General features: G+C 42.3%; 1 protein-coding gene across 1 annotated transcript; it reads left to right on the plus strand.

Moving 5' to 3' along the window:
* Positions 1-77: 77 nt before the first annotated feature.
* LOC115758105 (nucleoporin Ndc1) lies at positions 78-2504 on the plus strand. Its single transcript, XM_030698628.1, has 2 exons — positions 78-558; positions 677-2504. The coding sequence occupies exon 2, from the start codon at positions 799-801 to the stop codon at positions 2473-2475; it is 1677 nt and encodes a 558-aa protein (XP_030554488.1). The 5' UTR covers positions 78-558; positions 677-798; the 3' UTR covers positions 2476-2504.
* The last annotated feature ends 11187 nt before the right edge of the window (positions 2505-13691 follow it).

The following is a 13691-nucleotide window of genomic DNA, read 5'->3' on the forward strand; positions in this document are numbered from 1 at the left end:
CTCGAGGAACCCATGGAAACCACGCATTGTAAATATATAGAAAGCCTATCGATTTCCAAGAGGTAGCCTGATAAGCTATCATTACTGCTAGGATATTATTTCTGCTGCCCATTTTAATATTAAACTATTCTCGATTCAAGCTGGGTCATCCACATGAATATCTGGTGGTCAGCGCATTTCACTAAGGAATGTCAGTTGACCTGAAAATGTTGTGACCTATTCGAATGAAGCTCACTCTTGGACGCTTGGTGCAGACGATTCCCCTAACAAGAAAAGTACAATAAATGCAGCCGTCGCCTTTAAGTCAGGTTAGAATCAACTCAATGAGACAACTCCCGAGATTCCAACAATGCTGCCCAAGAAACTCAATACCGAGAATCACTAAGGATCTGATATGACCTGCGGGTCAGGACGAATAGTCATGCCAACAAGACTTCTGGTGTATCTCTGATAACCAATAATCAGCTTTTTGACATGGTTTATTTGCGGTCAAGAATGCGGAGGACCCAGATATAGATATGACTGGATACTCAACACAATTGATAGCAGCAAGAATAGGTAAAAACTGCTAACCTCAAATTTGATATGTAGTTTCTCCTATATATATTTTTCACTTTTATGTTTCTCTTCTACCCCGTTCTTCACAAAACTGAAAAAATCTCATTTCGAAAGTAAGAAACTTGCACAAATTTGGATATTTTGATCTGAGGAGGCCTAGTAAATATACAGTTTGTATTCCAAGCACACATCAAAACGAATCAAAATATTTTTATAATTCTCAATCTTGAATCTAAGCCAATGTCTTGTTTTCCAAAGCTAAAAATAAACATGCCGTTTGGCCTGCCGTACCAGCTGAATACGCCAGATTCAATGATTGGCAGGCTGCTGTTGAATCGCTACCTCTTTGCCACCTGGCTGTGTTACCTGACCGAGTACCAACTGCTGGCGATTTTCTTGCTTTACCAGCGTTTCGATATCGCCCATCCAATTGAATGCCTGTCTGTATTGTTTGACTGGATTGTATGTTCGTTCTATACCATGACTCGAATGCAGCTGCTGGGCCTCCATGTGGCCATCTATGGGCTGTTGCTATGCCGCATACACGAACGTCTGCCGGCTTGCCACAGTTCGCGTCAGGTGCGCATGAGACAGGAGCTGCCAATTAAACTCTGTCTGCTGACCGTGCTTATTAGCTTGGGCTACTGCAGTTGCTGGCTGTATTTGAAATATATGGATGAGCTGAACGTTGATGTGGATTTGAGCTACACTGGCCATTTTCTGCTGATGAACGGCGCCTTCTGTGGCCTCGCCTACTTCCTGAGCGAGCATTTCAAATTCAACAGCGAAGTGTGGCCGCTGCCCATGGTGCGCATGAACCATGCCACATCGGAATGGCTGAGCTGGCAACACTTCGAGTTTCGCTCAACACTGCCGCGAGTTATGCTCTACACGATCGTCTTTGCCGCCATCTACTGGCCAAACATGAACGGAGACAGGGAGGCCAGCTGGCAGCTATTTCGCCTGTCCAACTGCCTGACCATGCTGATCATCCTCAAGATGTATGCCATCAAACGTGTCTTCGGCATGGTCATGCATTGCGAGCTGCCGCTAACTGTGCAGCAGAAGCAGGATCGGCGACTGCCGCTGGTCCTGGCGCTCAGCCTCGACTGCCAGCTGTATGGCTTTCAGATGCAGGCAGCCAGAGACTTCTATATGCTGGTGTCCAGCTCGAGCGGCGAGCAATGCGAACTATTTCAGCTGCAGGGCAATTTACGCCGACTGCCCAAAAACTGGCAGGCGCTGCGCGATGTGCTGCTGGAGAGGATTACGCTGTTTACATTAAAACTCAAGAAGTGCCTGGAAATCCCGCAGCCGCAATGTCAGCACGCGGCTAAGTCTGCCTATCCGGGCTTGCGTCCGCTTGCGGCAAAGCCAAAACCTTCCAGATATTGGAGTCGCCGCTGCGGCGACCGGAAGCCACCCTGCCAGCCCCTCTATAAATCCTTGCTGATCGGTCCGATGCGTCTGCTGTGCCACCTGCGCAACAAACTGCAGAGCTGCCAGCTGAAGGAAAAGCTAACTTGCTATTGCAAATGCCGACTGCCCTTTCAGGTTAAGCGGCCAATTGAACCGAAGCAACTGGAGCACGAGCTGTGCCTTGGCCGACCACTTGTCTGGCTAATACCCGGGCTCGTAGCCATTTGTGTGCGCTCGCTAGAGGAGGATAAACACGGCTCGTTACATCAGGACCTGGAGCTGATCTTTCAGTCGCTTGTTGACCTGGATAGGCAGATCGGTTTGGTCCGCGAGCTGCTGCTCAGGCAGCAACAGGAACCATGCCTGACCCTTGATATGATCTCGCAGACAACGACGCGCGCTCTAAATAGCATGACCTTCAACTTTCACAGCTATCTGGATTATCTTGTGAAGGATCTGGAACTACTAAGGGTATTGCGGGAGCGCACTTGTGCTTGAAATTATGTTCAAATTGTTCTTTTATTTTTTGAATATTAATAAAGAATTAAATATTTAAATAAAAATATAAATATGTTGTCCACAAACAGCTAAAATTGCTTGCGATTAAAGTTAAATATTCAAAATAAAATAAGATTCTGGCTCAAGTTTCCTTCGGCCAGCTTTTTCCGTCTCAAGGTATGGAGCCCAAGGACTGTATGTTTTCCTTATAAACAGCTTGGAACCAAACAATTACAGTCAAAAGTCTTCCATTCATTTCACCAAAACCCACTTATGGTTCCCTAAAACCTCAAATTTTTGTATGTTCCTTGACTTCTCTTTAGGGAGATCTAGATATCCGTTACGTTGTTTTCGATTTTTAACTACAGTCAGCTCCAAATTGGAACACCAGTCATATCATAATACAACAAGAAAAAACGACTGAGAACATATTTCAAAATGGATACACCGAGCTATATGAAACTAAGAAGTCGTGTTGTTCCACTAAGTCCAGTTAAAAAAAGGATTCGCAAACGCAGAAACAGCTTAGATCCCATTCCCATGCAAGCAAATAAAAAAATTAAAGTCAGTCTGGGAAGCTTGGAAATTAATTCATCTAAAGCAAGTGGTTCGGATGAAGAAAATGATGAGGGTGTGATTTTCGTATCCAATTCACGCGATCCCTTAGAATATATTGACTTGACTGAGCAATATTAAAGTGAGTTGCCTTACGAACTAGTTCCAGAACTGAACTATTCATTCATGTCTCACAGTGTTCCGGTTTTATTTTTCGATATTATGTTATAAAAAATTAGCTTTGCTTGTTCAAGTTATTATATTTTTTTTTTAATTATGCACTTACGAACTAAGTGAACCAATATAGGAAGAATATTGATCCCTGTTGAGGTTATGTAGAGCACATCACGCGATCAAAAGCCCAACACTACATAACCTTGTCTTGCCAAATCGCGAGAGAGTTAAGAGCATCAAGAAATTGAATGCTACTCACGAAAGCAAGCCGAAAGCTATGAAACCCATGCAAGAGAAGATATGGGCATTGAAAAGGGAAACAGCAATAGAGAAGTAATAATAAAGCTGTTGAGGATCATTGGGATTTTTCAACTTTAATAATAAAATATTATTGAAACATAGTTACACCAATTTGTCTGTACTTTACTGCTACCAGATATGGTCCAGGGTAATCCCAAATCGAGCTCTCCCGATCGGATTACTTTTACTTATATCTATATTCAAAATTCGAAAAAATTCCTTTAAATTACATAAACTTAAGCCCTAGCCCTCGAAACGAACCTTAAGGCAAGACATTGGATTCTCGCCGCGAACCGAACCACCGAAGGCGGTTGTTAGGCTTGCAGCCATAGTCTTAGCCACTTTATACAGTCTTCTGTACCATGCTGAGGCCACTTAGCGGCGAGTGCATAAATTTTAGGCAGTCGCTTTGTCAGCAGTGTCTACCTTTGCCGCGCTGCGATGCATCAACATATGCAACAAGTTTATGCAGCTGCACGCAAGTTGACGTTTTGGCTGGGTCTCATAAATTTCATGTGACAGCTCCTAAAGCCCGCCCCGACAGATAGAAAGTGGGAAACACAAAACGCTGCCACAAGCCACAAACATGCTGTGTCCAAAAAAGAAAAAAAAAAAAAAGAAAACGACCAACCGTTTGGTGGCTGGACATTGCTGCGTTGCGGCTAGGGGGGTAAGTGGGGGCGTTGCAACTTCTAAGCACGTGTCAAGTGTGGGCCAAACTTTTAATTTGCACAACGTCCCAGGCTGGGCAGCTGGGCAGCCGGGCAGCCGGCCCAGAGCCTGACTGACGCTGAGTGACTGTCAGGCTTGTTAGTCCCTTCATAGCCCGGGGTGCGCCTGGCTGTCTGACAATGTCATCAGTTGCAGCTGACGCAGCAGCAGCAGCAGCAACAACTACAATGACGCCGCGTCCAACACTACCCAATCCCAATCCCACTGCCGCCGGCAAGTCGCAGTGGCAGTAGCAGTAGCAGTAGCAGTAACTGAAGGAGGGCCACTTGCAGCTGCAGTTGCTCATGTCCTCTTTTTGTGTGCGTGCCGAATGTGTTATCCGACCAGGATACATGGGGTACACACTTTGGAGCATTTAGCTTGTAACAGAGAGAGCAAATGGTGTTTTAAGCTAAACATTTTCGGGTCAACAATTCATTAATATAATTGATAATTTTTCTATATTTTGTATATATAAATACAGGTTTTGGAGAGGACCAAACTGTATGAAGGCAGCCTGCATTTTATAATATAAATAAATATATATCAAATATGTATATTTGATTTTTAATAATATTAAAAATAATTTTTTAAAAATATTTGATATAATCACGATTATTTTCAAGCTTAAATTTATTAACATTTTGTTAAGTTAATTCAAAAATAGGCCCGCGAGTCCAGGAAAAAAGTTAACAGCACGTTTAAAGCTTAAATGGGTTGAGGGTAAACAAAAGTCGCGTCCAGACAAGCTTAACGCGTTGCAGGACAGCGGGTGTCCATGACAAGTGGTGTGCGTGTGTGCGAGTGCGTGTGTGTGTGTGTGCATGTGCGACTCAAAAGCAGATAAAGCGACGCTCAGCGCTCACTCGGACGCTGTCAGTTTGCCGGGCCTGGCAAGTCAAGCAGTCAGTCAGTCAGTCAGTCAGTCAGTGTGTAAGTTGGTGGGTGTATGCGTTCATTTACAGTTGCTTTTGCACCACCCACAATTTCAGCGCCTACTCATGCGTCATTTGTGCCGCTTGGTGTTAAATCCGTTTGGATTTTTGTTTTGTTGATTGCCGCACGCCTCAATGACATTTCATTTATTAAGTGGCGCTGCCTCCGTTTCTTGTTTATTTTTTTTTATTGTATTTTTCTTTTTTTTTCCTGCAACTCAGCGGGGCCAGCAATTAACTATGCAATACGCTGACGTCACCAGCAACTGCAACTCCAACTCCAATTCCAGTCTCGCCAGCTCGAAAATGCCGCATCATGTTGCCGCTGAATGACGCCTTTGATTTGTTTTGCAAGTGTGTTGTTGCTATATCCGCTACAAAGGAATTTGCATTTCAAATGAATTACAACGCCCCGGAGGAATATCAAACCAACAAAAAAAACAAAAAGGAAACCAAAAAAAGTATTGTATACAGGTCCTGCGCCTGCTGAAATATAAATGTTAATCCAGGCAGCGTCAATTGCAAAACGTTCAGAGCGCTGTTGACAGCATCAGCCCAGGACAACACCACCAGGGACACACAATCCGATGAGCGCACCATTGGCCAGGGCCTGGGCAGTGTGTCAACGGCTTTTTAATTGATTTTCATGGGCTGCAGTTTTTGATTGTGCTGATTGACGCATCAAATGAAGTGACTTCAGTCCGGGTCCTCAATCTGCGCCGGGACCAGGCCCTGGCCCTGGCCCTGGCCCTGGTCCTGTTGCCATATCAGTAACGACGCAAACAACAGTTCCCCAACACACACACTCACATACAGTAGCTCACACACAGCAGACAGACATGAAGCCAGCAGTAATTAAATTTGTCAGTCAGACAAAATGTTGCAGCAGCGCCCAAAGAAGTGGCAAAGTGCACAACGCGTCCTATGCGTGATGCGAGGCCATGCGTGTGCGTGAGTCTGTGTGTGCGTGTGCCTCTCTGTGTGTGTGTGGGTGTGTGTGTGTGCGCGTGGCAAACAATTGGATGCTAACAGAGCTGGATAAGTAAGCAGTATATAAGTGTAAGTTAAAAGCATGTCGGACTATGATAAGCGCGCACTTATTGCATACTTTTAGGGGTTAAATGAATGAAAATCTGTTTATATAATGTTAATAACAATGCTTATGCCTACTTCATGAAAATGCCATTATTTTTACACATTTAAAATTTAAATTACACATTCAACTTACCTTATACCATATTCATAATGTTTTCTTCTGATCATTTTTTTTTAATTCAAAGTTTATATATTAAGGTAAGAAATTTGTCAATATTTTTTTTTTTTTTTAATTTTGTTAAATTTTTTATTCTTCTGTCAATGCAATTGTATATTGGCTAAACACATGGTCGATGATTGGAAAAAACCCGTAAAAAATTTTAGTCAAGTAATTAGTTTAAAATACTAAAAGAGTTTAGTGTACTTTAACAACTTAAATACGAACCTTTAAAAAATTAAATTTATTGTCAAACATTTTACACTTTTCTTTCTTATTCAATTTTTGAAAATACCAATTTTTTTTTATATGAATTACTAGTGTTATATTAATGACTTTAGTAATTAGTTAAAAAAAAAAATATTAGTTTCTCAAATGAATAAGAAAACAAGAGGAAAGTTACGGTTAACAAAAAGTACGAATATTATTATTGACAAAATTTTATTATTATTATGTACACCAAATGGAAAAACACTTATTTTGAACCCAAGTCACGCTTGGCAAAATAAAATTTGTTGAATATACCCCAACAGCCTGTTGGCCCAGGCATTCGAAGCAAGTACAGGGAGCGGTAAGAACTGAATACTGGTCTAGCAGATTGTTGTTGCCCGTGAAGCCGGCTGCTTGTTGTTGTTATTGCATTTTAATTATTGCATTCGACATTTTTTGCGTCCTGCCTGTTGTTGAATCAACTGTAAATTAATATGGATACAACCAGACACCCCGAAAAATACACACACACACACAGACACACACACACAAACGCACAGATATAAACATGAGTCGCTAATGAGCCGCTTTTTAACTTTGACTTCTACTTGGCTCGAATTTGGTTTATCCCAAGGAGGGCCGCACACAAATAAGGAGCCGCCCGCTCGAGATAGTAAAGGAGGCCACACAACCAAATATTGCACAATGCTGCCAAAAATTTGAAATCTGAGAAGCAATTTAAAAATCATTAGAAAAACACATTAAGCGTAAAAAATTAATGAGCAGGTTGAGTCAACAACTTGAAGGCAGCCAGAGCGCCAAGATATCAGGACATGCTACGAAATAATACCTACAGTTGGGCATTTCCTGAACGGCGGTGTGTGTGTGTGAGTGTGTGTGTTTATGTGTGTGTGTGTGCCGCAGCTGCAGTGCGGCCGTGCTGCAACGAAGCGGAGCGTCTTATACGTCGGCTTCTGTATCCTGACTGAGGTAAATAGAAAAAAGATAGCGGCAGAAAAGGAAATTTCTAATAAAGCTGCACCCATGCCAGGATGACGACTTCAAGGCAGACGGCGTTGTGTTTCAGGCACGGTAATAAGCTCCATGTGGATAGGTCCAAGCGGAACGCAGGGGCGTCACATACTCGAAATCGTTTGAACTAAAGATATTAAGTTCTCAAATAAAACAGGATTAAAAATAGGTAATATAATAGAATAATTTAAGAAAATAAAAACAAAATATGTGAGGTCAGATATAAGTTGAAAATAATAATATATAATAATAATAAAGGTAGACGCAAGGACAGACGGACGGAAAGACGGACGGACAGACGGACGGGCACGGTTAGATCGATTTGATGCTGATCGATACTGACCAAGATATACATATGTACCTTATGAAGTTGGAGAGGCTTCCTTCTGTCTATTATATACAGTTGCACAAGACTATTATGCCCTTTTTAACCATTTTCAATGGGTTCATGGCTCAAAAAACAACCAGCAAAAATAAACAACAAATAAAAAAAATTATAATTCAAAAAAGAAACGCCCGTATTAATCAAAAATAATAATGATAACAATAAGCACATTTAATAATAATAAATAAATCTTTTATACTTTAATCTTTTGGATTTAAAGCGGCTTAAAGCCCGTATTTTGTAATTAATTTCTGGGTAATTGCAGCAGCAGCATCATTAGTTTTAAAAAGTTTAACCGCCATTTAGCCGAGTCGATGCTGAACCCCGCCCAGCTACGCCCCTGGCAGCAGATTGCGGCCCTGTCGGTCGCTTGCCAATGTCTACAATGGCGTTTACTTTGCCTAACAACATTTAGTTAGCCAACAAAAGCCAGGCACACACACACCGTCACACACATCGACACACACACACACGCACACACCCAACCAAGGGCAATAAGCAACAGTCTGCGGATGAGCCGCCGCCTGCGCCTTGACTTGAATAAACTTCTCTGGAGAGCCGTCTGTAGTTCAGATCTAACAACTCATTTGGCACTCATGAGTAGGTCAGGCCGTTAAGGCCCGGACTCGCACATATATCCTGGCGACATATCCTGACGCTGCGAGCCTTTAAACTGGCCGCTGATTCGCAATGCTTGTCACGTTTTGTCGAGCGTTGAAAAGTCAAACCAGCACGAAGTTGGTTGTCGAGTTGTTGCAGCAGGGGCAGGAGCTGGGGGCCCTGACTGGGGGCAGGGGCTGGGGGGCTGGGGGCAGGTAGCTGGCAGCTACAAGTTTTTGTGCTTTTGTGCGTGCCTAACCGGATGTGCCTAGGATGTGCGTCTTTGTCGTAATTACCTTCAAGTTGGCAACGTTGACTCCGGTTGCCACATTTGATGCCGCTCGCCGGGCGCGCAAATCTCAGACGTCGACACACGCCGTGATTTCAGGCAGCGACAACAGGTGTGCGTGTGGAGGGTGTGCTTGTGTATCTGCAGCGGCTACTAATTGCCGCTAAGTGCCAAGCGAAATGCTTGGCATTGCCATTTTGATACTCGGCATTTTGTCATAAATAATAAAACCGGGTGGCGACAACTTAAAGGGCTAACTGAGCGCAGCGGCCGCGTGCACCGCATGGTCAAAGTGCTTTTGGTCAGTTGACCACTTAAGCACAATGCTTTTGCATTGTAACTGGGCACACGCCCATTTTGGTTTATATTCGGCGGCCCCTTTGCACGTTTTCCACCTGCCCATAGAATGGCTCTGTGTGTGTGTGTGCGTGTGTGTGCAGCAGCGGGCCTGCTCGCAGTCCATTGCCATGTGGACCATGTGGACTAGCTGAAATGCAGCTAACGAACCGCAATTGCGGTCACATTTCATGAGAGCGCGCACGTCGCCCTCTAGGCACACACTCACACACACACACACACACATACCGGCTGATTCAATTTGCAGGCTGCGACAGGCTTTTAGTGCAGCTCAGCACACAGTCAAACCTTCACCCACAGGGCACAAGAGCACCACCAGCAGCAGCAGCAGCAGCAGCACCTGCAGCTGCCACCACAACGTATCTCCTGTCAAAATTGGACCAAAACTCACCGACTGTCTGCTCGACTGTGGATATCATCAAAATTAGCTCGTTTGGCGGCTGCAAAGGGTTTGCGCCACACATCCACGCACACACATGTTTGTGGCACACATATACATACGGGCTTCCACATGCCCCATAGAAAACTGGACACAACAACAACTACGCTACGCTACAAAAAATAACCTTCCTATAGCAACAGGTTTTTGACAGGCCAATTAACCAGACTCGATATTTTACCAACATATATATATAATACGTCTAGCTGCATCCATTTGAGCAATAAACAACAACAACAACAATTTGGAGCAACTCGCTAAATCAGCATTATTTAAAGCGCCTCTCGAAAAACGTTGTGTTTTTCCTCAAGTGTCAATTAAATTGAAATATTTTATTTTCTTGCTTTAAGTTTAATTTTTTAGTCTATTGTGTAATATAAGTTTTGATAAATTGCCGTGCGCATTAATTTAATATTGTTTTCTTTTTTTAAGCCAGCATCCATAACAGTTCAAGCGATATCTATAAAATAAAATTGTATTTCGTATATGCAAGTTTTTGTACATAAAGTTTATGCTGCACTGTTTTTAATGTTTATTTGTTTTTCCCTTATGTAATATTTAAGTTTTAACCAAACATGTTTGATTGTTCAGCTTAAATTTAATCCTTATTGCAAGGCAACTCGCGATATGGTATTTACATTTCATTTCTCTTGCTTAAAGCTTTCTTAAAGCTCTCAAAAGCTCTCTCTAGCTCTGTGTGCTTACATTTAGATTATCTTACCAAATAGTCAAATTTTAGTAACCTTTTTAGTGCTAAATATGTAAGATTGACCTTTTTTGTTAATTATTCATTTGCTACACATTTTCGAAATGGGGACCAGGTTGGCAGAAGAGCTCATGCAAGCACCTTTTAATGGTCTTCCAGTGACTCTTAACTTGACCTTATCAATCACTGTAAGCTTAAGCTCGTTGTGAATTTTAACGACGCTTAACAGCAAATCGGGCAAAAAATTTTCCGGTTTCAGTTCAACCCAGCTGGCAAAATTACATTTTAAAATTATAATTATTTTACTTTAAGCTCATTTAAGGCTTTCAACGCTATTTTAAACCTTTATCTTAATTAATAGTCAAGTTTAACCAACCTTTTTAGCGCTAAAGTCAAGATGGATTATATATTTATTAATTTTTTTACTTATTACAAATAAGTGAAATAGGGCGCAGGTTGCAGGATATCTAATTCAAGAACTTGCTAATGGTCTGCTCAATGGACTCAAGCCACGCCTTATCAGCCACCAGAAGCTTAAACTCATTGGGAATTCTAACAGCGAGTTATTATTTAGATAATGTTAATAAATAGTCTAGTTTAATAAACCTTTTTAATTGTTAAAAATAAAGGTTGGCTACATATTTACATATTTATTTGATACACATAAAGTTTCTGTGTCAACTTTTGCATCCACTAAAGACACGCCTTATCAGTCACTGGTAGCTTAAACACATTGCGAATTTTAAAGCAGCAACAAAGCTTAACAGCAATGCATGAAAGAAGGAATCTATTTTCAGTGCATTTGGGAACTTCAAGCTTTAACCTTAATATATAGTCAGACGGAATTTAATTACCCTCGCCAAACCCAATATGGAACCGTATTTGCCGAAACTTGTGCGACAGTGTAAACAGCTTGAGTGGCTGCTTGTTTACGGACTCGTTACACAAAATGTAATGCCCAATTTAGCCATGGTAAAAAAGTGTAGCAATAAGATGCCCGAAAACTAGTTGCAATATTAAACATTAATGTCAAAGCTGCCAACAATAATTATGCAAATTCCATGTGTTTGTGTGTGTGTGTGTGTGTGTGTGTGAGTAGCCAAGACACGAACCCCGACAGCAGTGACACTTACAGTCAGGCAATTTGCAGGCTGCGTCTGCTACGTGCAAAAGGAAGTCGCACCTTGCATACGAACCACCGAACCACTCAACTAAACCCCGCCCACCCACACAAACGTAAGCGCATTTTAATGATCTCATTTATGCTAATCTGCAAACGGTTAAATCTGTGCACGCCACAGCCACAAGGTGGGCCCAGACAGCACCAGCACCAGCAGCAGCAGGAACAACAACAACAATAACCATGTGACACCGGCTGCTAATGCTAATGAAGTCTAATTGAATTTTGGACACTTGACACGTCGCACAATCTGATCTTTTTCGAGGCATGCGGCAAGCATCTGTGTGCACAGAGGCGTGTCGCCAAATTTAAAACCCTTTAAGACGCAGCTCAATACATGCCACACGGCTGAGTAGCAACAAATGTATAGATAAACAGACCCGTATGTTTCCGTTTAATAGGGCAATTGCAGCTATTGACAAAAATTGACATCATTTTGAACTTAGTTTCAGGAGTTCCCGTTTTCAGTTTCAACAGCAAAACGCCCGGGAATTTAGAAAGAGATGAAACAATTAAGAACGAAGCATTACAGTGACTATTTTATCTGTATCTTTTAAAATAGTTTATTCGCAAATATTTTGGAATCAGGAACAGATAATCACTTATTGCTTATCATTTTAATATATTAGCAAGTTATTTGTTGGAGTACTAGAAATGAAACATGCAAAGAATAGTCACAAACGATTCGGTCAATTCAAGAAATATTCATTAAAAACTTACATTAATTAACAATTAATGTTAAATAACCGCACTGTTCATGCGACTGGAAATGTGAAACGTTTGTTGTGTGAAACACGTGGAATAAAAGACTTGTTTAAGATTTATGTAAACGAGAACAGCCCCATTTTGAGGCCCCGTCGAGTGTCGAGTCAACATTTGCGTTTTTGCGGTTGCGGCTGGACCTCAAAAGAGCGAGAGAAAGCAAGAGAGAGAGAGAGAGAGGGCATACAATTTCCTATGCATTTAACCGCATTGAAATTTTCTCGTAATATTTGATTTGATTTTTAAACAAAAAGCTGCACGTCGAACACTGTCCGGCTCTGTCATGGTTCGAGATATGCGTCAAGTGATGGCCATTGGACAGTTCGGTCTGTCAAGTTTGGCAGCGCATGGTAACAGAAGGGGGGGGTAGAGGGTTCTATATGGTATGAGGGGTATGGGTAGCTTTGCTTTTGTTAGTCTGCCAACGAACCAACAACAAATCAGCATTATTTGACAACGCAGCTAATTTACATGAGTGACCAGAGTTCAGGCAATGACAGCATTGACCAGCACATCTCCTGCCTGGCAGCCGCAGCCCCCGTTCCAGCTGCTGTTGGGGCTGCTCCAAATGCCTGATGGCTGCGGGTGGAAATTGCCGGCTCCAACAAAAATGTCAACGTCAACTGCGGCATCGACTGCGGCTGCCCATCATGCAAATCGACGTGGAGCTACAACAATTCAAGTCGAGGCGTCGTCACAAAAAGTTTAAACAACTTGCGACTTGTCTTTAATTTAATTTAATTACTTTTCAACGTAAATTTCGATACTTTATTGCCTTGCGTGCACGAGCATCTCACTCAACCGCAGCGGGCGGCGCACTGCGGGGGAGGGGGGGGGGGGGGGGGGGGGGGGGGGGGACGACGACAGCAGCTGCTGCAACAGCAGCAACAACAACAACAGTAACTAAATATGACTTAATCGGGAGTGCCCGACTAGCAGATATCCTTAAGCCAGATAAAAAACATACACACATACATATATACATACACAGCTGAATAGTCGCTGAGCTCCACACTGTGGGAAATGCGTTCTTGAATCACTTCGGGTTTTATAGTCCAATCTTAATGATCTCCAAATTAACGATCACTCTAAACAAACTTGAGAGGATATATGTTTCAATTTGTCAAGTCTCTAGTTGTAAAGTGTCGATCCAAGAGGATATAGCTAGATCAAATATAGCTAGATATAGCTACATCAAAGAATATATATACTTGATGAAGTCGAAGAAACCTTCTCCTGCCTGTTACACAGATTCGCACAATATCATTGTACCCTTATTTAGCGTTTTAAGTGGACTCAGGGTATAGCAACAGCCGAGATCTCCATTGA

Source organism: Drosophila novamexicana, unplaced genomic scaffold (assembly GCF_003285875.2).
Source record: "Drosophila novamexicana strain 15010-1031.04,08,12 unplaced genomic scaffold, DnovRS2.1 tig00000121-arrow-pilon, whole genome shotgun sequence".
Classification (NCBI taxonomy): domain Eukaryota; kingdom Metazoa; phylum Arthropoda; class Insecta; order Diptera; family Drosophilidae; genus Drosophila; species Drosophila novamexicana.

What these genes read in the sequence shown, in the direction of transcription:
- LOC115758105 (XM_030698628.1), top strand. Translation starts at nt 799, where the DNA reads ATGTCTTGTTTTCCAAAGCTAAAAATAAACATGCCGTTTGGCCTGCCG.